General features: G+C 34.4%; 1 protein-coding gene across 6 annotated transcripts in view; it reads right to left on the reverse strand.

Moving 5' to 3' along the window:
- FAM189A1 (family with sequence similarity 189 member A1) overlaps positions 1 to 24250 on the reverse strand; it is a 168265-nt gene that overhangs the window by 103189 nt on the left and 40826 nt on the right. For all 6 annotated transcript variants that reach the window (XR_006179849.1, XR_006179848.1, XR_006179847.1 and 3 more), the window contains exons 2-4: positions 20375 to 20431; positions 5978 to 6088; positions 895 to 1026 (exon numbers count right to left, since the gene is read on the reverse strand). Coding sequence is in view for 2 of the 6 variants with exons in the window: in XM_042875937.1 (XP_042731871.1) it covers positions 895 to 1026; positions 5978 to 6076 (231 nt within the window). In the remaining 4 variants the exon portion in view is untranslated. The remainder of the gene's footprint in view (positions 1 to 894; positions 1027 to 5977; positions 6089 to 20374; positions 20432 to 24250) is intronic.

Here is a 24250-nt window from a genome sequence, read left to right on the forward strand (position 1 = left end):
ACCTAATTTTGAGTTTCCAGGCCTCAATCTACAGCCTAATTCCTAAACTTCTTATTACATTGAGTTACACTACTTCATTCCATGCTATTCTAACTTTATTAAAATTTATGCTTAGAAATTGAGAGCCACAGATGCAGACTTAATTATGTCAATCATTAAACTAAACTTAAAATAAATCAGCATCTGTAATTTAGGCTAGAGTTCTTTTCTCTTGTTCAGTTCTTTCATAGATTACCGTTTTCCAAAACAATACAGTAACACTTCTTGCTACTTTGGTGACAATGAATGTATGTAATTACATTGGAATAAAATTGAATACAATATTACTATTACTTGCTCTCCATTCTTTACCTGGGTCATTTCAACACAAAACACGGTATGATTTAAGCTTCTAGTAACATTGGACAGTAGTTTATAAGCATGCACAGTCACACAAACACTTGCCATTCTCTGCCAAAGTAACATAACTTGAAATACATTTTACTAATACTTAGCATTTCCTTGCAGTCTATCACATCACTGAACAACACCAACCAGTACTTCCCATCCCAATTTGCTTGAGCAACAACCAGAAAAGTGTCTGTCTTTGTTTCTTCCAGTATTAGCTATAAGCAAGCATGGCCTCTGGTTTAGTGAAATCTACAAAAACAGTTACATATGCAAATCAAAGATATTGAATGTACAACACGAAACCTGAAACAGAAAATATTAAGTATTAAATTCCACTGGATTAAGGTTTTTTGTTCTTTTTTATTTTTTCTCCTTGTTTTCAGGAGTAAGTATACAAACACTGATAATACCACCAGCTACTTCTCCTTTCATCACACACTTTTATCTTACAACAAACTTACTACTTAAAATTGAAATTAACTGCTAATCCTTCTCATAACGCACCTTTAGGGTCAACCTCACAACATTACATTCCTGCAGAGGGTTCAGTTTCAGCATTTCTCCAAGGTTACTGCAACCTGACGTTTGATGCTGCATTTCACAGCAAACACAGACACCATCACTGTCAAATTTAATCTGAGGAGGGAAAAAAAAAGTCAGAGAAAATGCCAGTAAATAGAAGAACACTTTCCAACAATTTTATTTACACTTATTGTGACAGCAATGAACCAATCGTAAAATGCAAACCTTTATTTCATTGTTTATAATTCCCCTACAGCAGAATGTCAATCATTAGCTAACAAAAGCTATAAAAACAGGTGAAACACACAAGAAGGAGACAATACTAAAGAACAGTGACTGCTGAAAATGTTTGCTTTGCAGAGGCAGATGAAACCACAGTTCAGCTCAAATGAATATGCATGAAATCATATGCAATGGAGAAAGATTAAGAAAAAAGAAGAGAGTCATGGTCACAAATGTCACGTGTACTTACACATATGTACAAAACCAATTACAATACAAACTAAGACATACTTCAGAAGAGAGAACAAAGCATTAAGAAAATGTGGAGAAAACAAGAATTAACATAATTCCATACTTTCACTTTGGAAAATATTTGTACACTGTTTTCCTGAATTTGGTTTGTTTTGAAGACATTAAATATTCATTAAGCATTAGACTCTCATTAGATTCCTGTGCGTGATTATAAAATAAATCTTGCTCAGTGAAGAAAACTGTTATAATGATTTTGGATTCCATATTTGAGAAGGACAAAGGACTGCATCATCTTTCTTCCTCCTTCAAAAAAAAATTTTAGGCCAAAATTTAACTCCAGAAAGGTTTTTAACTAGTCTGCTGCCATGAATTACCATTGCACTTATTTTCTCAATTTGATGTTTCTATGATTTCCTCATTCCCATTTATGCAGGTTATTTAAAGGACTGATAAATGGATACCTCCTACCTCTCCAGGTCACTTGTTACAATTCCATCTGAATTGTTAAGACTGAATAGTTCGTACTGAGAAAAAGAATTCATATCACACAGGAGTTGCTTGACCTACAAGTTTTAAGATGCCGGATCCCAGGTTTCTATAGTCCAATAATCAGTACTAAGAATGACACCAACGGGAAATTTACACAGCTCTCCGTGCGAAGAATAATAGATTCAAGGTACTATTCAGTCATCTTGAATCACTGCTGTATTCCTCTAAGTAAAGATGGAAGCAAAATAGTTGGCTGCTAAGAAATCTAAACTACCATGTTACTTACTCCTCTACAAGGGAAATGTATTTCAAATTTTCCAGACACTAATCCAGCAAAAAAAATCCCTAATGAAAATGTGCATTTACTATTTTTAACTCAAATGACTTTCTACAGTGTTGTCAATTTCCTGAACAAAGAAATTGAAATGATATAAGCCTTCCTTGCAGAAGTACCTCTTACAGCCATATGTGTAGAATCACCTCAACAGAAGTTTTCCTTACTGTATAATACCCTGAAGAATATTAAAATTGTTAGTATATTTAAGTATGTAATGATTAAGACCATATGATTAACGATTAAGATAATGTGTGTGTGTGTGTATATATAAATATATATATATAAAATCATTCCTGTCATCTTATTTAGTACTCTGTTTTCATGCTGGCAACAAGAACAGCAATTGAAAGAATAGAGTCCATTAAAAATCTATAAAATTTTCCAGATGAGATGCAGATAACTTTTATGCTTTCCATACACAGTGATGAAGTTGTACTCAAAGAATAACATCTGTCTCAGTGGATTCCAATTCCTGAGAATCTAGATTGCTCTCTAGTCTGTGTAACTGCTAAAAAAGATTTATTTATTTATTTTAATCTGAGCATTAGAATTAGGCCATTTCTCACATGCTACATGGCAGCACTGGAAATACTTCACTATACCAACTCACACAGACTGATGATACCCTCTTTCATAGTTTGCACACCTTCAAGAAGTTGTGCTGTTTATTTCTAACTAGCATACAGTTCATGAAGCTGCTTTAAAAGTTTTGGAGTTTTTTTTCAGATTTTACACTTGCCAACTTTTAATACTCCATTTAAAAAGCAAAAGATCCAAATAAAACCCAACTATGGCTTATAATCAAACAACCTCAGCTTCTCCAGTCAACAGAAAATACAACGTGAAATGCCATTGGGGAGGTCTTGCTCTTCAACTCCTGTAGGAATGTCAGAAATGGTGTAAACTGTTAGATAAATGCACAGAGCAAATTTGAAACCTGAACTTTCAATTTAGAGTTACATCAAAGACAGCAGTCAGAATGCTACAGCACACATGCTATATCAGCACCAGGCAGATCAATACACTCTTCAGCTGCACAAAAGTTATAACTTTGTGTGAAGTTTTGAACTTCAGACAAAGCTACCTACTAGAATGATTATTCCTGTGATCCATGGTGACACTGTTCAAGGAAAAATAGTCACTGACTCAAGGTGAGACACACTTGATATTTCTAAAAAAAAAATACAGATGCCAGGTCTACTTCTATCTCACATAATGAACTGGTGTCACATAAGAAAAGGCTGAAAACGGAAGTAGTTCCTTGGTTATAATCCAACATTTATGAAAGATTCTTGATACATTCTGAATTATGTTCCATAACTTCCTACTTCCTGATCTCTTGAGGTCTCCTTCCAACTCCTGCAAATCTGTGATTCTGCAACTCTCTCTTTAATTCAATTCTTAAACATTGTTAGAATTGTTTACATGTAAGTTTTTGCAAAACATCAGGATGTTCTAGAATATATAGCATATTCAGAAAACATTAAGATCAGAATGAAACAAAATTCCTTTTCAATATCAAACACATATTTTTGAAGAGCTTTCAACAATTTGCCCTACTATACACTTTTTCCTTTAAATATGTCTGTGAATTGACAAACCAACTCTTTTTTTAAAGGGAAGCAGTAAAGAAGGCTGAATATGTCATCACTTTTGTACATTCAGCAGTATAGCAGCTGATTCCATACAAAGGTTTGGATGGACCCCTTAAGACATTATTACATTATTTATAATATCCACTCACAATTTTTTTAGTTAATACCATAGTCATTAAATGTCAAAAACACTGAGTAGTTAAGAGCATTTCTAATCTGAAATCACATATGTTAAAGAGTAGAGAAATTCTACTAGAGAAATTAAAAGAGCAGCTTTTTTTTTGGTCAACAAATCAAAGAACACTCCACTGAGCAAGAAAAACATAAGTAATTCCATCTACTTTCCAACATTTATGTTCTTTTCCTTAGGACTTTGCTGCTATTCCCATACGTAAGATGTGACAAGATGGCATTCCATGAGAACACCAATGCCACGTATCAAACATTCTGTCCAGAAACAAATTCAATATACCCCTTACAGTGAACTGCCACAAACAAAATTGTTTGACTCTGCAGGTTAAAATGCAGTTCTTTTGAGAAGCTGCTTATTCTTCTACGCAAATACACAGCCATTTCATTATGTCCTCATGGGAAGTTGTAGTACAAATGCACTCCCTAAAAGTAATTAAAAACAGCCCTAGTATCAAAGCGGAGATGTCAAAAGAAAACAGTAAGACTCACTTTAAAGAGCTCCCAACAAAAGATACCTATGTTACTTAGTTTCAAAAAATACAATTCCAGAGAGCAGCACACATCCTGTAACACCTCCAGGTACCATGAGTTGACCATTCTAGCTCTGCAGCACAATTCCAAATTCCCATAGCAATGAGAAACAAGAACTGCCATCAAGTTCCCCAAATAAAATAAATATAAATACACACACACACACATATATAATGGAAAATCCTCTCTGCCTCTCTTTGGGTTGCTGCTGGTTTTCCACACACTCAGACACCAGGCTCCATCCATTTGGTTTTGTAAAGCCTGAATCCCAACCAGAGCTGGAAATCACATACACTGTAGAAAGTGTAGCTCATTTATGGAGTTGCAGACACACTCCTTTGAAAACAACACATGGGTGATAGGAACACAGAACAAAGGCTTAAAAGCTGACTAAATAAGTTACACCCAATGGCAAATTACACCCAAATGTTCTCCCATTCTGCATTTTTCAGGTCTATTTCAAAAATATTTGTTGAGATTTTCTTATTTTAATTTTGTTTTATTATATACTCGCATTCAAATAGATGCTTGCAGGGATTTACTGGGCAAAAAACAGAAGAAGAAAACAATGGCTGAGTAGAAGAGATAAAGAAGCATCTTGTAGATTCACCTGCTGACATTAGAGATGAAAATTACTTTTCTCTTTATAATTCCAGTCAACATTTTGGTGTGTGCCCAAAGGATAAGGCCAATACAAGCATAACCCTAATATTTAATCAATATTGTGCATACTCATGTAGTTTAGATAATTTGATTGGTTTTCAGTCAGATTACATTAAAAAGAACACTGATGCATGTCCACAAACATTCTCTAGCTCATTCATCATTCTTATAATCCAATGTCATTTGTCTTCCAAATTCGTAGGAAACATGATCATTCTTTTGATATTTACTTTAAATTAGAGATTTCAGGCAGGCCACGTGTGTTTTCTCATGAGATAAAAACACTGCGTTTAGGTATATTGCACCTTTTAACAATTCAAAGCATGTCATATTATGGCAACTTTTAATTATTATTCTGTATTTTATTTAACATACATTTGCTTTGGAAATTATAAAGTTACACGCAGATAAAAAAATGTACACATACTAAAACATCACTATCAATATGTCTAGGCAATATATTAGCTATAGAAGGAGACACTGGATGAAACTGTGATACTTGTAACATTAAATGGCAACCATTGCATTGGTTTGAAGGGGTCTGTATTTCACTTATTCTGCCTACAACAGAAGCAAGTCTTTTAAGGTGGGAGAATATTCTAACTATGCTAGCTCTTAAATTCTCAAATTTTTCTCAATGTGACCTGTCACACAGTAAAGGCTAACAGCAGCTCTACAGAACACGTACTGTTTGAAAATTAAAGCAACGTGTGTATAAAATGCAAACAAATGGAAAATAATATATATTGTCCTTTTTAGAACAAGTTTGTTTTTCATTACTCACCAACTGACATCCTTCCAGGGACTTTACTAGCTGAGCATTCTGACAAGAAAGAATGGAACCAGCTAAATTCAGCATTACACACACTGCAGAGAGCAGCATGAAAAAGGTTATCTGGAAAACAAAAAACAAAAACAAGCACACTATTGATTATTCACTGCAGGAGGCAAACAGGAGAAAATAATCATTTAGATGTTCAAGAACTTCCTTCCTACCATGCAATTAGATGGATGTTAAACGGACTTTATACATTTTTAAGGACAACGTAGAATATTCATCAATCTTAAACTGAATCTCACATAATAAACAGCAAAAGTGAAACCAGACTTGCCTATCACTTACTTTTGTCCAGGCATTTCAAAATTCCCCATTTGTCTTCCATATTGGTCAAATATTCTGAAAATTTATGGTTTTATTAATCAGCACCATTTACAAGAAGTGTTTTTATAATCAAAAACAGTCTTTAAACAATTCAGACCCCTTTCTGATGAGGACATAAGCATCTTAAAGAGGAAAAGTATTGATGAACAGCATGCATAATGAGTTTGTGTAAGTTAGAGAAGGAAAATGAATAAGATTTCTGATAAATAATTTACTTGATTTTTTAACAGCTACAATTTAAACAACTCAATATCAGCTACTCACCGTATTAATGACTCCTTCACCCTCTTTTCAAAATACATGAAAACAATCATTTACTTGATTACACCAGCTTAACTACCATTTTACAGCTGTAAACATAAAAAATGCTGGGCCAGTATAAGCAGACAAATTTCAGTATGTGGAGAATTCAACGTGTAGGGAAATTGAAAGGTACAAGCAGGAAGAGAACAAAAACATGTACTCAATGCTCTCTGGAGATAAATATAGGCTATGCTGTATCTCCTAGAAGTATTCAGTTAATATCTAGGGTCTTTCTTTTTGTTTTCTGAATAATTCAGCCTATTTATTCAAATATGTGGGGAACTTCTTCCAGCCCTTTTACTGCAAACTGCTTTGAACAGTTCTATGGATCTTTAGAGAAAACTCCCTGTTTTTATTATTATTTTTTACATTGCCAGTACTTCAAATGCTAGCCTTGTATTACAAACTGTCCTGAAAAAGAAATTCCACACTACTGGTCACGTTATATTCCTCTTATGAACTACACACAGGTTCCTAAGAATTCATATCTTCAGAGAAATGCAGTGGACATCAAAACTTGTTTGGAAAGGAGGGGGGAGAGGTGGGGAGAGGAGCCATCAGTCACCTTTGCTCTCAGTAGATTTCAGATGAAGTTCTTACATTTCACCCATCTCCAAAGTAATAAAAAGTTGAATATCCTGTAACTTTATACTGACTGACTTGAACAGGTTTGTAAGTGAAGAAGACATGGCGTGAGGCTAAGCATTACATTCTTTACCTTTCCAGCCACAATATATAAGGCCACATGTGATGAAATGGTTCAGCTGAAAAGTGCATCTGTACCTCAGTACGTCTGCAGATGAAACCACATTGGGAAGAAGTATTTATAGTCGTGCAAAACAGACCTAATCATGCTTTCCTAACATGCTACTATTTAATTTGGGCTTCACTGATAAGGAAATTACTATTGCAATGCTTATGTTTGTCCTCTTTGCTTCTGTTGCTAATGCAGCAGCTTTGCAAATACAGAAAAATGGAGAGAGAATTTGTAAGATAACTCTTCCAGATTCATTATGCTTTCCTTCATAACCCATTTATTTCTGGAAGGATCATGGTATTTCTAAATATTCATTCTTGAACATCAGGTTACTAACGAAGGAACCCAAAATGGATCATGCAGTGTATCTGCATAAATATAGGCTTTTTTTTAGCAAGTGGTTGTCAATGAACATACTGCTTAAGTATAAGATGAAGATAACAAAGATGCCCACATTTAACTAAAAACAAATCAATGTATAAATTAAACTCAATTTACCAAAAAATTGTCTTAACATTTTGTCTTTCAAATAAGTGAAAAAATAGATAGTGAACACAGTGACATGCTGTTTATGCTTCACTGCAGCATAGAGCGTTCAAAGTATTCAGTTCATTAAAAAAATGTGAGAAATATCTAACAGCATCACACAGAACACGTCTGATTGACTTTTGTAACATTTTAAAAGGAAAAGACACAGGACAGAGTTCTAACACATCAACAGTAAAACCAATATTTGATCAAACTAAAACCCATTTAAGAAGCTGCCTCTGTCAGCAAAACATAAAGAGATTCATAATAAATAATATACTCCTTGAGTGAAAAGATAACACATTTTAGTTCTCTTTTCAAACCCCCTAATCTATATCTCTCTTCACAAACTGAAGTCTACACAAAGATGTCATCTTTAACAGCCTAGATATGAAGGGTCAAGTCAGTCTGCTCTTCCTCGCTCCCTTTCATTTTGTTTCTTTTTTCTTCCCCTCAATCTGCCAGACTTCTATGTGATTCTAGAGAACACATCAATTAAACTATAATAAATATATGCATTTGGCATATACTTCATTGGTAAACGACTACAATTACTAGATAGGATGAGCCCAAACAGAAGAAATAAGATTTAACTAACACAGGTACTATGATAAGCCTTAATTATCTTTGCATTATCAACCTGATGAAAAATATTTTGCAAAATACCAAGGGGGGCTGTAAGACAGGCATTAACTCAAGAATGCAATTAAAAATTCGGCGTGGAATTATCCCATTTAATAATTCCAATAACTGGCTTTAATTAAATTATACATTTCTTAAAACAGCTTCAAATAAAAATATACCCAGTGTATCAAGAATGGGTTTCAAACATTGCAGACCCAACATGTACACTTAATTAAATATCACAGTGCACTCATTTGCACAGAATGCAAAATGTGAGTTCCCCACTCTGCCTTTTCAAGGGACAGCTTATGAAGCATTAAGACCGTAATACTTTCCATGTTGAAAGAAAATTTTAACCCTAACACTAATGGGTCATGTTAATTTTCCAGTCCTATCTTCAAAATAAACAAATTGTAAACAAATGCCAATTTACAAATAAATAGTAATAAAAACCATTAGGAGTAAGAGAGCTCAACTATAGTGAAAAAGTTCAAAAATAGAGCATACTTAGCACTTATTTTTTTCTATTCTGATACTTCCTATTCCTTTTTCATGTTTCTAATAGGAAACCACTTTTGATAACAGATTAAAAATTATATAGTTATTTTGAATATTTATCCACTTGAGTATTCTAAAAAATGGGTAAAGAACTTCCCATCCACACAGCAGTAGAGTTGTCTGCAATGCTCTCATCTTTCTTAATAGACAAGTCCAAGAACGTACATTAATTTCAAAATGCAAGTAGATACATACACATTATTTTACAACCCGCACATGCCATTAAAACTACATTTATCACTGACAGCATTCTGCCTTATGTTTTCTGTTCGCTTTGCTCTGAACATTAAACTAGGAAAAACTAATATGAAAGACAGCTGTAATTCCCCAAACAATTACTTGACACTAATACACAACTTAAGTCAGCATCAAAATGGCTGTCAATCACACTGCAAGAAAACAAACTTTGAACATTACATTATGCTTCAGAACAGTATTCAACACTCAGAGCACTCTTCTTGAATGATACTATAAATATAAGTAGCATGTTACATTTCTTATATTTTGTATAATGATTAATAAGTATTTGTCATTAGATGAGATGGAAAAGAATATATGACATTTGAAGAAATGTATTACATGCTTTAAGCTTATTTAATCATGATACAACCTCATAAACAATGATACAACTCTGAATCAGGACAGATCTCTGAAGGCTTTACTGACTAGTGAAATATAGACAAGAAAATGGTTAAATCAGCTTCCTTACGATGGGTTCCACGATTGAACTATGTGACGTCTCAAGAAACACTTTGTTTCTTCTAAAATTTGCCATTTTTGTGCAAAGAAAAGTTACAAACTACTATTTCTTAATGACCTTTTCAAGGCCTGCAATGTCATCTGTAAAATGGGAGCTGCCTTAATCAAGACAAACAGTCATCATTCCTATCACCCTTCTCTTAGCTTTTCAATGAGGTAATTGGAATTGCACTCAGCATTCAATATGTGGATTTAAACTGTGACACATATAACAAGATATTATGACTTGTTCTGTATTTCTTTTCTAAGAACCCCTAGCATTTTATATGTATTACTGGAAGGCAAATACTGAACTTGGTAGTTTTGGAAAACTACTCACAAACTCTACCTGACTGTAAGTTCATACCTCACCTTATTTCAGACTATTTTTCCTTAGTTGTAATCCTTAGTCATAATCCTAATAATGAGTATAATGCATTATTATGTTACCTTGATTAACTGATAATAGTCTTTATTTGTACTCTCTTCAAATGGTCCCTCTGTAAGCTTTGCAGAAATAAAAAAATGTACCAACATGTAATTCTACGAATACAAATCACTTCCCATTAATCAAGTTGTATTTGTTTCACTTTATTATTAATATTACAATTATTTATTTTATCTTAATAAACTAATTCTATTTAAAAACAAAATCCAAAGACTGAAGACTGCGATGGGCACTGTTTCTTTTGTTTGGCATGGTGCAACGTGCAGTGCCTGCATGGAGCCTGAAGGGAGGCACAATGAGCATCCTCTCAGTCAGGAGCTCCAGGCTTGCTCAGGGCAGGGAGGATTCCTGAGACCCGAAGATGTGGGCAGGAGGGTCTCAGCACAGAGCAGAGCTCAGGGAGCAGGCAGCAGTAGCCAGGGTGGACAGAACCACACCAGTGACACGAAGTGGAAATGGAGTGACATGCTTTCACTTGGGAAATAACCGAGGCAAACACACTAGCAAGGACTCACCACAAAACCACCTGGATTCCAAGAAGAATCGGATTAAAACCCTTCAATAATTTCTACCCTGTCTTATGTAGTTCCATTATAAAAAGGTAACTATCAAAATTCATATCCTAAAAAAATCTGGCTTTAAAGCATATGGTTTTTTTTCCTACCCAATTCACAATAAAAGAACGCCCAAACAGACCTGAGTCGAAACTGTGACCAACACGAGATCCTACCATGAGCCAAACTAAAGTGCCTATTGAGCCAAGTATAAAGAAACATAATAAAGTAATAACAGTGAGAAGCTAAAACTAGGCAGATTCAGATCCTAGTTTTATTCTAAGATTCATTAGATTTATTGGAATGCTGTATCTATTAGCATGGTGGAATGTTCATCACAAAGGCAACAGAAAATTACATTTTTTGAATTATTTTGGTCTGTTTGCCATGATTCCAGAAGTAGTTTTGGTGCTCACTGTTGAGGCTCTTTGGGCTCAGTCATATTACACGATCCTACAGATCCCTTCTGACCTTATTTATTCAGCTATGAAGTGCACAACACAAAAATATCAGAAGAAAAAGCTAAAGGTTGATTTAATTACAATTTATGTAATTAAATATATAACCCACAGATCATTCTAAAGTGAACCCAATTATAAAACTTACTGCACAGGAAAGGTAATCACAGTAACACTGTTGTGTAATGGTTTCCAAGTGCACAAGAAGCAAAATTTAGCTTCCTGTTATTTCCTTCATAATAAAGACTCTTTTATTTCATGATTCGATATATCGTTTTCAAAATTATTTCTCAACATTTGCCAAGAGGTGACTGATAATGAAAAAGCATTGGCATTTCAAATCTGTTTAATTGAGCATTCCGTGTCCTTTGCCCAAATCAAAATAAAGGTCTTAACAACAATATTCCCTATCAGTCTCTAGTAATGATCTGTATTAAACAGGCAGGAATATTCTCTGCTCTGCAATATAGCATGTTAAAGATTTAATGCTTCTAACTGAAGAAACACAAATTATGTTGTTTTATCCTGAAGTATATATAACCATTACATTCCAAACAGTACTAAATTGAATTAAATTGCCCACAGATATAATTCCTTTTGACTAGGTCTAATGAGGCTATCTGACTTCAGAGAAAGCTGAAATCTTGTTATAATTATTAAATTACACTCAACTGTTTAAATTTTCAAAAATAAATACTTCAGGTAAAGACTTCCAAAATTAAAATTTGGAATGCACAATTTTACCTGACCCTGTTAAAGGCCCTACTGACTTGTTTCCATCCGCACAAACTTTTAGTTCAATTAATTTATTAATTGTTGCTGGACAGTATTTTCATTGGTTTTTGTTTCTGTGAAAAAATTAATATATGCTACTAATAAAAAAATACATTATTTGAGTTTATAACAAATGCTATTGTCATTAATTTCTAAGAAAAAGGTATGGCTTCCACTACTGAGGCTTTGGCCAAGAGTCAGTACAGCTCATTTTCAAACTAATCATCAGAAAGCTGCCACCAAGAGCATGGTGCATGAATAGAACAAGGTACTGTGTAGTTCCAGCAGGATTTGCAAGATGAAAAACAAAATGTACTTAAGAACCAGAACAAGTAGTTCAGTTTCCTCCTGTGGCATTCTTTAGTAATATATAACAATAAAGGCAGGGATCCAATAGCTGCTTCTAAAGCTTCTGAAGAACTGCAGAGTCAAAAATTTGACCTTGTCTCTGCATACACAGGGACAGATAAAGGGAAATACCTGATAGTATCAAAACTAATCTCCTCTGATATCTTATAATGAGAGTCTACCATTCAATATCCCAAAGAAATTCTCTATCAGTAAAGGCAATTTAGATAGGTAGATATTTTGATGGCAATACAAATTTTTTCCACACATGATCAGGCTAAAGGACTGCAACATAAGTGAGTTTAGCACTGTAACATTCTACATGTTAACACTATGTGTTATTTTTGTGATGCTATATTACAGAGGTAACGATTTACAGTTGATTTTAATATTTTTTAGAAACTGTACCAGTAGGCCTTATTTAGTAATAAAGTTCTAGTGCTCTCAGCTCCTAAAGTGATTAAACAAATTTGACAAAGCGAGATAATTCAGTACCTACTCATTTTTTGCTGTTTTCATTTTAACATTCACACATTTCTGAAGCTGATGTTTTCATTGGAAAATGAAAAACTTAGTCCAAACAGATAATTTCGACAGTTGCTCTGCTGATTCTATCATCTCCCTACCATTATTCACAGTGTGACAAACATCTGCATGTAGATTTGTAGTAATTTATTTTAGTATCTAGAAAACTTTTTTGGCATGTTTCAAACCCTCACAATAACCTGCTCCTTTTGTCCCCCTCTCTCCCCAGCTCAGTGAGCTGCACAGTTAAGTTGCAGGTTTCACGTGTGCTTGCCTCTACATGTATCCCCTATGATCAAAATAACTTCCAACATTATTTTTAATAGAATTAGGACCATATCAGCCAGATATAAAACTTGCAACTACTTCAGACATATCTCTTTTCAATATATTATCTGACAAAGAAAATAATTGCATTAATTACATTCTTTAAATAACCTAATAAAATAGGTAATCTCAAACATTTTCCGTGACGATAGAAGAACACACTTCAATTAGAAAATTTAGTTTTGTTTATAACAAAATGCTATACGTAAATGAAAGAGCCAGCTAGATCACTAACCTGAAATTAATACATTAAAAAGAATGCATTTATATTGCAGTAGTTTTTCAGTAAATTTACATGAGACTGAACTTACGGTTCCAGGTCTGCATTAATGGGTTCTTCCATATATACAGTATGTTACTTTTGCAACTGTCACACTGCTGCAACAATTCACCTTCAGAACAAACAGAAGTCCCAACAAAATGTTGCACTGTCTAAATTAACCTTCCATAACATCTGTAGCAGAATGCCCAGAGGAAATAAAAGCTCATACTGTCTTGCTGACAAGGACAGGCATCAAAAGGCTGTGCAAGCAGCCCCTCCTGACAGCAGCGTAATTAGAGAGAAGCAGGTTGCGAAGTTCAAATACACAGATATTTTGCATCTGTCTTTTCCAAAATATTAATAGCAATTACTTATTCATGTGCAATTATCCTCATTGACAAAAGTTACGTGGTATCAGCGAAGGCTAACACACCACAATGCTTCTACTTTCTCCGCTGGGGAAGAAGGCCTATGTGCATTTCTCTACCCAGCATGACTAAGTTTCTGCTCCTCCATTCCATGCAAGTAGAAATTTATCAGGGCAGCAAGAACAACAAAAGGAGGACAACATCTAGGCTGCTCCCTGCTGCTTTGTATCTCTAAACCTTAGGCCACTTCAGTGTTAGAAAAATGATACAATTTCTTCTTTATTATTGTACCCACAAGGAGAATTTCAGCAGAAAGCAAGCAGCCAAGTCCTTGCTGTTTTCTATACCAACTGAACAAGTACCAGAGAAAAGCAGATCTCTTGCCACAGAGCCAATCTTTTGGTTTTCCAATCAAATACAAGTAGTGATTTTGTACTGTGCTGCTTAGGAAAGAAGGGAAGGAGAAAAGCAGTAACTTTGTATTTATCTCTATAATTATAAATCCACTCAAAAACACATATATGTTGTTGTCACATTGCTGTTCTACTGCAAACTACAGGTCTCCTCAAACAGAATAAAGCTACTGAAGTATTGTAATGGGCTGAATTTTCATTAAGAATGTCAGCTTAAAGCTAATCTGTTCTCATAATTCATCCTCAACTCAACTGGATGCAAAAAAAAAAGTGAACATGCTCTTTTTTTTAATTACCTTGTTCTACAAAAATAAATATGAAAATAGTATCAATGAACATTTTAGTCTGATAATCAGCTGAAAAGAGATCAAAATATGCCAAAAGACTACTGCTTTTTCCCCCTTAATCAGCCTTCTAGTACTACAGTGCTATGTAAATCAGCAAAGAAAAAGATGTGTAAAACCACAAGTAAAAGCTCTAAGGGACTACACCAGATCTTCTGACTGTACTGCTCACATCCATCCCTCTGTCATACACAAACCATAAATTACAGAAGCTTAGAGACTTAGCTTTTCCATGAGCCTCATTATAATATACTACTGCAGCATCTCAAAGGTAGTAGTCAATTTGTGCTGCACTGCCTACAAGCATACAGGGAGAAAAGGCTCTGGCATACTGTGAAAGTACCATTTTCATTGCTTACTCTCTCTGGACAGAAAACATACTTATTAACATGTAATTTTGTAAAATGACCACGTCATATTTCAGCTTTCTAACATGACAATACCTACATCCTGTCTATGGTTAAACAAACGCTGCTTATCTTCAGAAATGCATTTTATCACAATTGTGTCTAAAAGATACAACTATAAAGATATAACGGACTCCAAGGATTTAGAAGTAGTTAATTCCTTCTCTCCTTATGACCACATGGTAAGAAGCTATGTTTGGTAGAATTAAGAACAGGAAAGGGACTAAAATATCTATAGTGTGGAAAAACTACTCAAGCCTGAGGAGAAAGTTATTTAAGAAGCAAAGGTAAATATTGTGACATTTCTAGTATATAAACAAAAAGTGACCAATTAGGGAGACCACAAAGGCCTAAAAAATGAAAACAGAGATATATCCCTAAAAATAAAATAAATTTGCTCCTCCGGTGCTTACAGAGGAAGTGAGGCAGATGTCAGAAGCAGAGATTAATTTCCCAAGGAGAAGGAAATAAGGCTCGTGCCAAGAAAGAATTGAAGAAATTAGAAATGTGCAAAAGCTGCCAAAAAGTCCAGGACCAGATGGGCTGCAGCCTACATTTCTAAAAGAAAGAGCAAATGAGATGGAAGAACCATTAGCAGATATATTTAGAAAATGTGTGAGAACAGGGGAATTACTGATGGACTGAAGAGAGGCAAATGTAACACCCATACCATACCCTGCACTTAAGTAGCAGCAATGACTCTGGAACTGTGACAGTTCCCTACTGCCAAGGTATTGTGCTAGCATTAACTGCTGACATGGCAGAAGGGGCTGCTGCTGAAGTCTCTGCTGTAACAGAGACGTGCTTGTCCAGAAGAGTTAAGCATCAGTCCCGGCAGGCTTTGTCTGCTCTTCAGGAAAAGCTTTCTTAGGGTGTTTTAAAATTCTAACAATGCTCAAAAGAGCAGTCTTTATTATTTCATATTACTTTGAATACTGAAGTATCCATTTCTCTGTTTTTATGGGTAATTTACTGAAATACAACAGTCAACCAGGTCAGAGAAAGATTTACTACTCCAGCAATTCGTATATATGTTCAGCCATACGAAAACAAGCCTTGAAAGCTAGCTCTGCAACTAACTTTGAAATCTAACATTGAAATGACAAAAACAAAATAAAATGCCAACACATATGAATGTTCATAAGCAAATCACAGCAGTAGTAATTAATCTAGATCTCAAAATATTAACTCCAAGTAAAACAACATACGATGCTATGGGAAGAGAAGCGGAAGGTAGTGGCGAAAACTTGACCTGTAAGAGAAGTATTTAATTTCTAAAAAAATTCTTTAGTGATGTTAAAGGAAATAATCAGTAATTAAACAATTAAAGAAGAATCGGTGACAAACTCTAGAAAACTGAATGACTTCTCTTGGAGTCCTGATACATAAATATAGCTCAGCATATAGAGAATGTTGCAGTGTAATTCAGATTGGCATACCAAATGAGTTTTGGAAGCAATAACTTCACTAGATGGCAGGTTTTTTTTTATTCAGCTATAATTTATAAATAGGAATTCTCCCCAGTCTGGACTTACTTTCCTTCCTTTTTATAAATAACCATTTTTTTACCACAAAAATCTTTCATTCATTGTTTATACTCCACCAAATTCTAATCTAAACATTTCCCTGATACCTCTCTTCACACACATGATACTAGCTGATGAGAAAAACTACTCAAAAAATAACAAGTTAATTCACATTCACTTTCTTTAGTTGCAGCATAAGAAACTAACTTCAGTTCAGTTTCTTCAACTGTTCTGCAGGTGAACTTTTGTTCATGCATCAGCCTACTGGAATATGGTACGGGAATGGAAATGTTACACCAGAGGACAAAATCTAAACCACTACCATCACTTATCAGAGCCAACATACAAAGTGTGCACCTAGCAATGGAGAAACAGAAGAGTTAAAAATATTGGTAGAAATTTGAAGAATTTTTGTTTGGTCAAATCTTTTAAGAGATTTGAATGCTAAGAAATTTGGTGCAAAGAAATTCAATTATTTTAAAAGCAAGAGGCGACTCCTGTTATCGTAATCGCAAGCACTTGGCAGCCATTAAGCTCCAAGAGAAAATAATCTCCAAAAAGTTTTTAAAATCTGAATCTATGTCAAGTACTCCTCTAACAGAAGGGTAACAATTGAAGTAACTCAAACTAATCAGACTCACAAGTTCAACGTTGTTATCTGAAACAGTTTATTTCCTATTAGATATGACTTTTTCCTCTTTTAATGGTAATTGACACTCACTGTAGTGTACAAAATACGTTTTGTATTTGAGAACACAGCATAACAACTGTTATACAGTAACGGTAGGCTCAGACAAAATCCTAGTAGTCTACCAAAAGAAAACAATATTAATAGGTTGTGGTAAAACTTAGACAATTTTTAAGGCACATTGCTTGTCAAAGAGGTTAACTCACTGATCTGGATACCGTGACAAATTCTTATGGGAAAAAATGCAGAAGGACATGTGAAACGCTGCTACATGACATATGCACATTTTGTCAAAGGCAATATTTACCACATGAACCCTTATTAACACTACCATCTCACTATTTTAATAACATAGATTTGAATCTAGTATTGCTTTGTCCTAATACATTAATTGAAGCTCTGTTAGCATCAGCATATGAAGTATAAATTAATTTTCATTACTGAGTGAACTACACGAATCTCACAGAATATATGATGTAGCTGAAAATTGTCTTTCAGACAAAGGACAACCAGCAATTTAGAATATCCTTTTCTTGCCATACAGACAACTGGTTAAAAAGAATTCTCTGCCATGTCATCTTAGGCAAGTCAGTCAAGTTCCACGTAAAGACGCATGCAGAACACTACTGACTACAGACTAAGTGCTTCTAATTTCACTATTATTTTTTAAAATACATTAATATATTTTTGAAAATGGAAGCATGTTTCATGAATATCTATTAATTCTAACCATAGTCCAGTTTTCAATGTATCTACTAAGCAATAATTCACTTCTTTCAGCCATTTAAGATTTCACACTCTCATCTCCGGCATGATCACTACCTTTCTTTAGAACTGCATATTCATCAAAATGTCTGTGACTCAATGGATCTTCTATTTAAATTATCAAGCCAAATTCTAACACTGTCTAAACGAGAGACACTTGTAACAGTGGCATAGAAGCAGTACTAGATACCTGTATTTGTTTACACATAATGAATACCAGAGTCTCTCCAAGACTAAGTATGAGTAAAAGAAAAATATAAGTCAAGTACTTTAATGTCTATTACATCAATCTTTGTAAGATTTTTCCAAGTAGATATTATGGCACTATTTTATTCAGAAATATTAACACTTTTTCATAAATATATATACATATTGAGATATTAAGGTAGATTGATGGGAACACTAATCATGCTATCACAAGAAATATATTTTGAAAAAGAAGAATAATACAGAAAAGAATGAAGTTTATGTTCAGCAACAATCCATTTCAAGAAGTATTTATCTAGAAAGATACAATGAAAAGCAGCATAATGTATAGGTAATAGGTTATTAGAATTAAGTTAAAACCATAAGTCTCCATACTTGTCTGAGAGAAAGTGACAGCTAGGAACTGAAAAACATTTGCTGAAATATTGCAAGACTCTTATTCTCTTCTAAATACAGTCTTAAACCGTACTATAGTCAAAGGCAGGCAAGCAATAATGAATCAGTGTGCAAAGCAGAAAATACAAAAAGTGAAAAACGAAAGTCCTGTAATTTTTGTTGGCGTGGAATGGAAATCTATTTTGCAATCCTAAATTACACTTCAATCACACTGAGAGTTTTTCAATTTATAAATGCATACTTCAAGTTCTTCTAAGTTTATTTCTGCATGAATTATGTGTTAAAGCATTAAAATGAAGACTTCAATCACATACAACCACCACTCAGGTTATCAGAGTAATGCAATGGCATTCCTACTACAATAATGCTTACATATAGAAATGTCTGTTAACATGATACTTGCGAAGAAAGTCTGTGAACACAGGAAAATTAATGTGGTAAAAGACATTAAAATACATTTTAAGAAGCATTAACCCTTAATAGTGGGATCAAGAGTCATCTACAGACAAATCTTATGTACACATACAATAAGAAAATACAATTCCAGTTGAAATAGTATTTTATATTTATATATTTCTAAAAGTAGGAGTGAGCAGCAAATCAAACAGTAAATGTCTCTTCGTGAGTTAAATTCATTAACTTATGAGTTAACATTTAACATTAAATTATTCAGTTCATTTTAACTGATATTTCACTGTAAAACTTTACAAACGTGAATTACTTCAAGTGGCAATCAATTATAGGTCTACTAATAACAATATTAGTTAATTTTTATCAGAACATACACTGCTCATCAAAAATTAACCAAGACTTTACCATATTTTATTTCTTCCAAGTGTTCCAATTTCTGTAACACACGTATACTAGAAAAACACAACACACCACAGTATTCAGTACTGTGATTCAGTACAGCTATCGCTGACGCACTCTGGATTTTTACCACTGCATTGCATTCTAAAATCACATGTGCCAAACACCTTGTTTTATTCATTCTTAGCAAATAAAATAGTTTTCCCAAATTAATCTTCCTATCCCCTTAAGGAACATACCACTTAGAGGGAATCTGTATTTGAGGAGAAATTTAACTGACAAATAGAAACAATTAATTACTTTGCTCAGATTGCTGCCTGCTTTAGATAAGGAAAGACTACCAAATATTTCTGAAACCTAACAATACTGAGTTCTTACTCAATTATTTCCTAAATTATATTGCAAAATTAGTATCATTCCATACTTTTTAGATGCATCTTCATCCAAAGTCAATGTGGTACATAAGAATAATTGAAACTATGCATTCTTTTTACAGAATAAAATAAAGATCATAATTAACAAATATTATTTAATAAGTGGGAAAACATTTCCAAAAACAAAACTATTTTAAAACCTTCTTTCCTTCATTTATAGTAGTTTGGAAGCATACATAATGTTACATTACACTAGCAAATGCACAGACTGCAGTACTACTCAGGAATTCAATCCAGTTTACCAGTCTGGTACTCATCATCAACCAAAAGTACAATGGGATGCCACAAGGTCCACAGTAGGCCACTGAAGCCCTTACTTAAAGCCCATTTGTAACATTTCAAAGTAGCAAGATATCAAAACCAAATCTTGATAGGCACAGGCGCATATAAAGACAAAACTTTTAGGAGTTACACAAGTCTGTATAACACAACTGACTGCAGTCAAACCATCACTCACCACAAGTGAAAGGGGCCTCTTCCATGAAACAACACCAATCAATCCTGACAGCAGCACCTGCAACAGAGAGAGCAGAGTTACCAAAGACATGGGTTTTACAACAACATTGTTAAAAGTGATTATATTAGTACGTGCTAAGGTAAATTTCTGTCATGACATGTTTCTAGAGTGTTGGAAACAATCTGCTGAAAAGATAATGTTTTCATTTTATTCTGCATAAGACTTAAACAGAAGTACTGTCAATCTATTTTTCAATCCAACCACAAATCCAATTAGTTCTGATAGAATACAATAGCTCTTCAAATAAGTTCTCCCCAAGTCCCAGATGTTATCAACAATAACAGAGGAAAAATGTTTAGGGTAAGTTTTCACGTGATCTCTCAGCATCCACAAAAATCAGCTCAGAGAAACACACAAGAAGGGGAGTCAAGATGTGGCAATCATTAACTCTGTTAGTATTTCAACACAGCTACAGTAAACACAGAATGAGTAAAACACAACGGGGTGGAGGAAAAGAAAAGAACATCAGGAATTTTTTCCATTAGGACATTTAATTAAAATAAAATCCGGGGAATACGTTTATTTCATGGCTCTGCAGTATCATCTACCCTGTCTAACAGTAACTCTTATACTTAGCTAAGCTGATACAATCATTATGAAATCTTTCTGTAAACGCTTAGAGTAAGCAATAGTATCATTACTGCTCTCTATAGACCTTTGATATTCAAAGGGGTGAAAGACCAGGAGCTAATAAATACTCCTTCCCATTACGTGGTATTTGAAGCTGGCTGAAATTCAAATGTCAGAAAGTCACCACACTCACTGTATCATGCTTTACCAGCAATCCTTCATGTATATTAACAGTAGGGCATAATAATTAAAAAAGCATCTATATTTATCATCTAGAAGCAATGCTGTACAATCTTGCTGATAAACCAGGCTTGAAATAAGAGTGTCTGCTGATGTTTGGTGTGAATACAGGAGGAAGATCTGTTGGTGCACAGAAAAGATGGGTGGTGCAGTGCCCAGTTTAAGCTCTCGCTATGTCTGGTCTGTGGGCACTCACATTGTAACATATTACACACAACTTAATGAAATCCACAGCTACTGCAGTTGAAAATATCACTCAGGAAGACATGTTGGAAGATGCATCTTCTGATATTTAGCAGCTGTGGAAAAACCTCAGATAAGGTTTCATAACAGTAAGACTACAATGTTAGTTCTGAATCCAAGTGCAAACAGAACCGGTGAGAAGAAAAAGCATGGCAAAAAGTGAGCCAAAAAACAGGATATGGATGTCTAATGACCACGCAAATGGTCTCCACATACAAACACACATTTTGTATTCTACAGCATATCTTACAGCATTATAGTTATGCATCATATTTCTGCATGCTGACCAAGGCAGAGAAAAGCAGAGTTCCATTTCTGAAGTTAACTGTCTCTGGCTGATAATCATGTAATGTGAAGCTGCACTCAAGAAGGTAAAATGACAGGGTTATCTAGCTTTACTTAAGGCTAAACAGCGGTACGCTCTTAATTAAATAAATGGAACAGCTGAAACCATGAGGTTATTACAGAAAATCCTTTAAGAAAAACAAAAAACTGCCTTCCAAAAAAGAGTATCTGTTGATATGTAAAATACTCAATAAATCAGTACTTCTCAGTCACCAAGTTGCGTTAAAGAGTCAAAGTGGTTCAGTACACAGTATCTACAGCTAGCAAATCATCTCTTCCATTTGCCATGTAACCTCTCTACTGCAAGTGACATCTCTCCCCCTCAAAACACTTGTGGCACTGTGCATCTCTGAACAGTAAAGGAGCAAATCCCTTCTGTTCAGTTGAACCACAGCTGATTTTGATCACCAATGCCCTGCAGGATGAAAGAGTTAAATGTGGTTTTGTTATAAAGAGAGAGCTTGCTGGCACTTATGCTACCACTAACCATGCAAAAGGTCGTCTGTAAATTGGTACATTCTCAATACGCACTGATGGTAGACACTAAAACTCTGTGCTGTACCTGTGTCACTAGTACTGCCGTTACAAGAGTTCACATGAACAATACTGCAAGGTGATTTTCCAAATCCTGTCAGTCCCCATTATCACTGTGGTCACCCATCAGTTTTATTTTGCTTTGAAATGTAGTTTTCAGTAGTGGCAAGCATCTTTAAGCTGCCATATACACAACTGCTTAATAAGGAAAAAAGCATGCTGGGAACATTACATACCAACACTCATTAAAATGCATCAAGTGACTCTTAAAACAGAAATCTAAAGATGATTTCTTCTTGGTCTTGTACATAACTAAGACTTAAAAGTAACAACATGAAAATTTTGTATTCTCTTCATTTTTACTTCTTTTGGTTTTTCCTTTTTACTTCTTACAAATGCAATGCCAATTTTGGGTAAAGTAAACAAAACTTTATATCCAGAAGTATGAATTATTTGAAAAGTAGTAAGCAACCCACAGATCTAAGAAACCATACAGTCATCGTTCATGGTATCCAATGCTTCCACCAGTTGGAACAGTATGCATAACCCACATTCGGTTTCACCAGATGAAGGGCCATGAAGCCCAAGTACAAGGTGAGGGAGTTCTTCTACACAAGCATCTAAACTGCACTTCCTACACACATACAGCTCAGCACAGCAATCCACAGGTCTTCTCATGTTTTTCAAAAATCAATACATTGTATGCACAACTTGCAGGTTTTTTTCTGTCTCAAACAGAAAAACCAAAATTGTAAATTGGTATTGCCTATTAAACTTTGATAATGGGTTTGATTTCAGAGCCTGCACATAACATTATCTAATGTCCTGGACCTAACTTCTATCCGCTGAGCTAGTGAAAATGCCCAATCACATCATAATTATATAATGAAACTGCTAAAATTTTGTTCAAAAGCATACGTTTGACAGCTTTTGCAGAATTCCTACAGCTATAGCAATGGTGTTGATTCACAGAGCAAAAAACAAACAGAATACTTCAGTCCTGACTTCAGCAGTATTAGAAACACTCTACCACTAGGTATCAATGCCTTTCAACATGCACATAAAGACTCCATCATCACTAATGCAAGTTGTGCTCATGCACAGAGAAAATACATTTCTTTTAACATGCACATACAGAGGCAGGACAAATACAGAGGGTAAAATTACATCCCAGTATAGGGATTTCAAAAGATGGATTTAAACCAGCAGTAAAGAAAAAAAGAAAGAAATCCTTGACAGTTTGTATGCCAGCATTTTCAGAGGAGTCTGACTTTGAATATGGGACAGATTAGATGATGCAGTCTCATGATACACCTTACACTACTGGTTTTACAAATCTTCACCTCCACCATGGTTATTTGTATATAATTCTTTTTCTGGTATCCTCCTTTTAAACATCTTTTTTGGACTACAAAAAATTATATTTATACAAGCATTAATTCAATTCAAACCACAATAAATACCATGAAGCACTATCAAGGTTAATCTACAGAACAGTAAAATTACTGATGTTTCAGCACTAATTTGTTTAGTAAAACAAATCCTCTCTTTTTTTTTTTTTAAGTACAACTTGAGATCTTGCAATGCCTTTCCAACATACAGCATATTAGATACAGAAAACTCAAAGCCCAGTTACCTATCCTTATTTCTAGTTTCTTGTTGAGGATAATACACCATATGCCAAGTCATCTGCTCCTGCTCTGCAACTTCAAGAGTTCCTCAGCTCGTAAACTCTGAACAAATTCTGCAGACAATGGATTCAGTCACTAGTAAAATAAGCATTCCTATCGTTCATAAAAATTGAAGGAAACTTCTCCTTAGCCTTCTTCTAAGATACCAGACATAGCAAATAATGGAAATTATGGTCATCTCTACCTCCTAAAT

This window comes from Lagopus leucura, unplaced genomic scaffold, assembly GCF_019238085.1.
Source record: "Lagopus leucura isolate 7727_CA_CO unplaced genomic scaffold, USGS_WTPT01 Super-Scaffold_100015, whole genome shotgun sequence".
Lineage (NCBI taxonomy): Eukaryota > Metazoa > Chordata > Aves > Galliformes > Phasianidae > Lagopus > Lagopus leucura.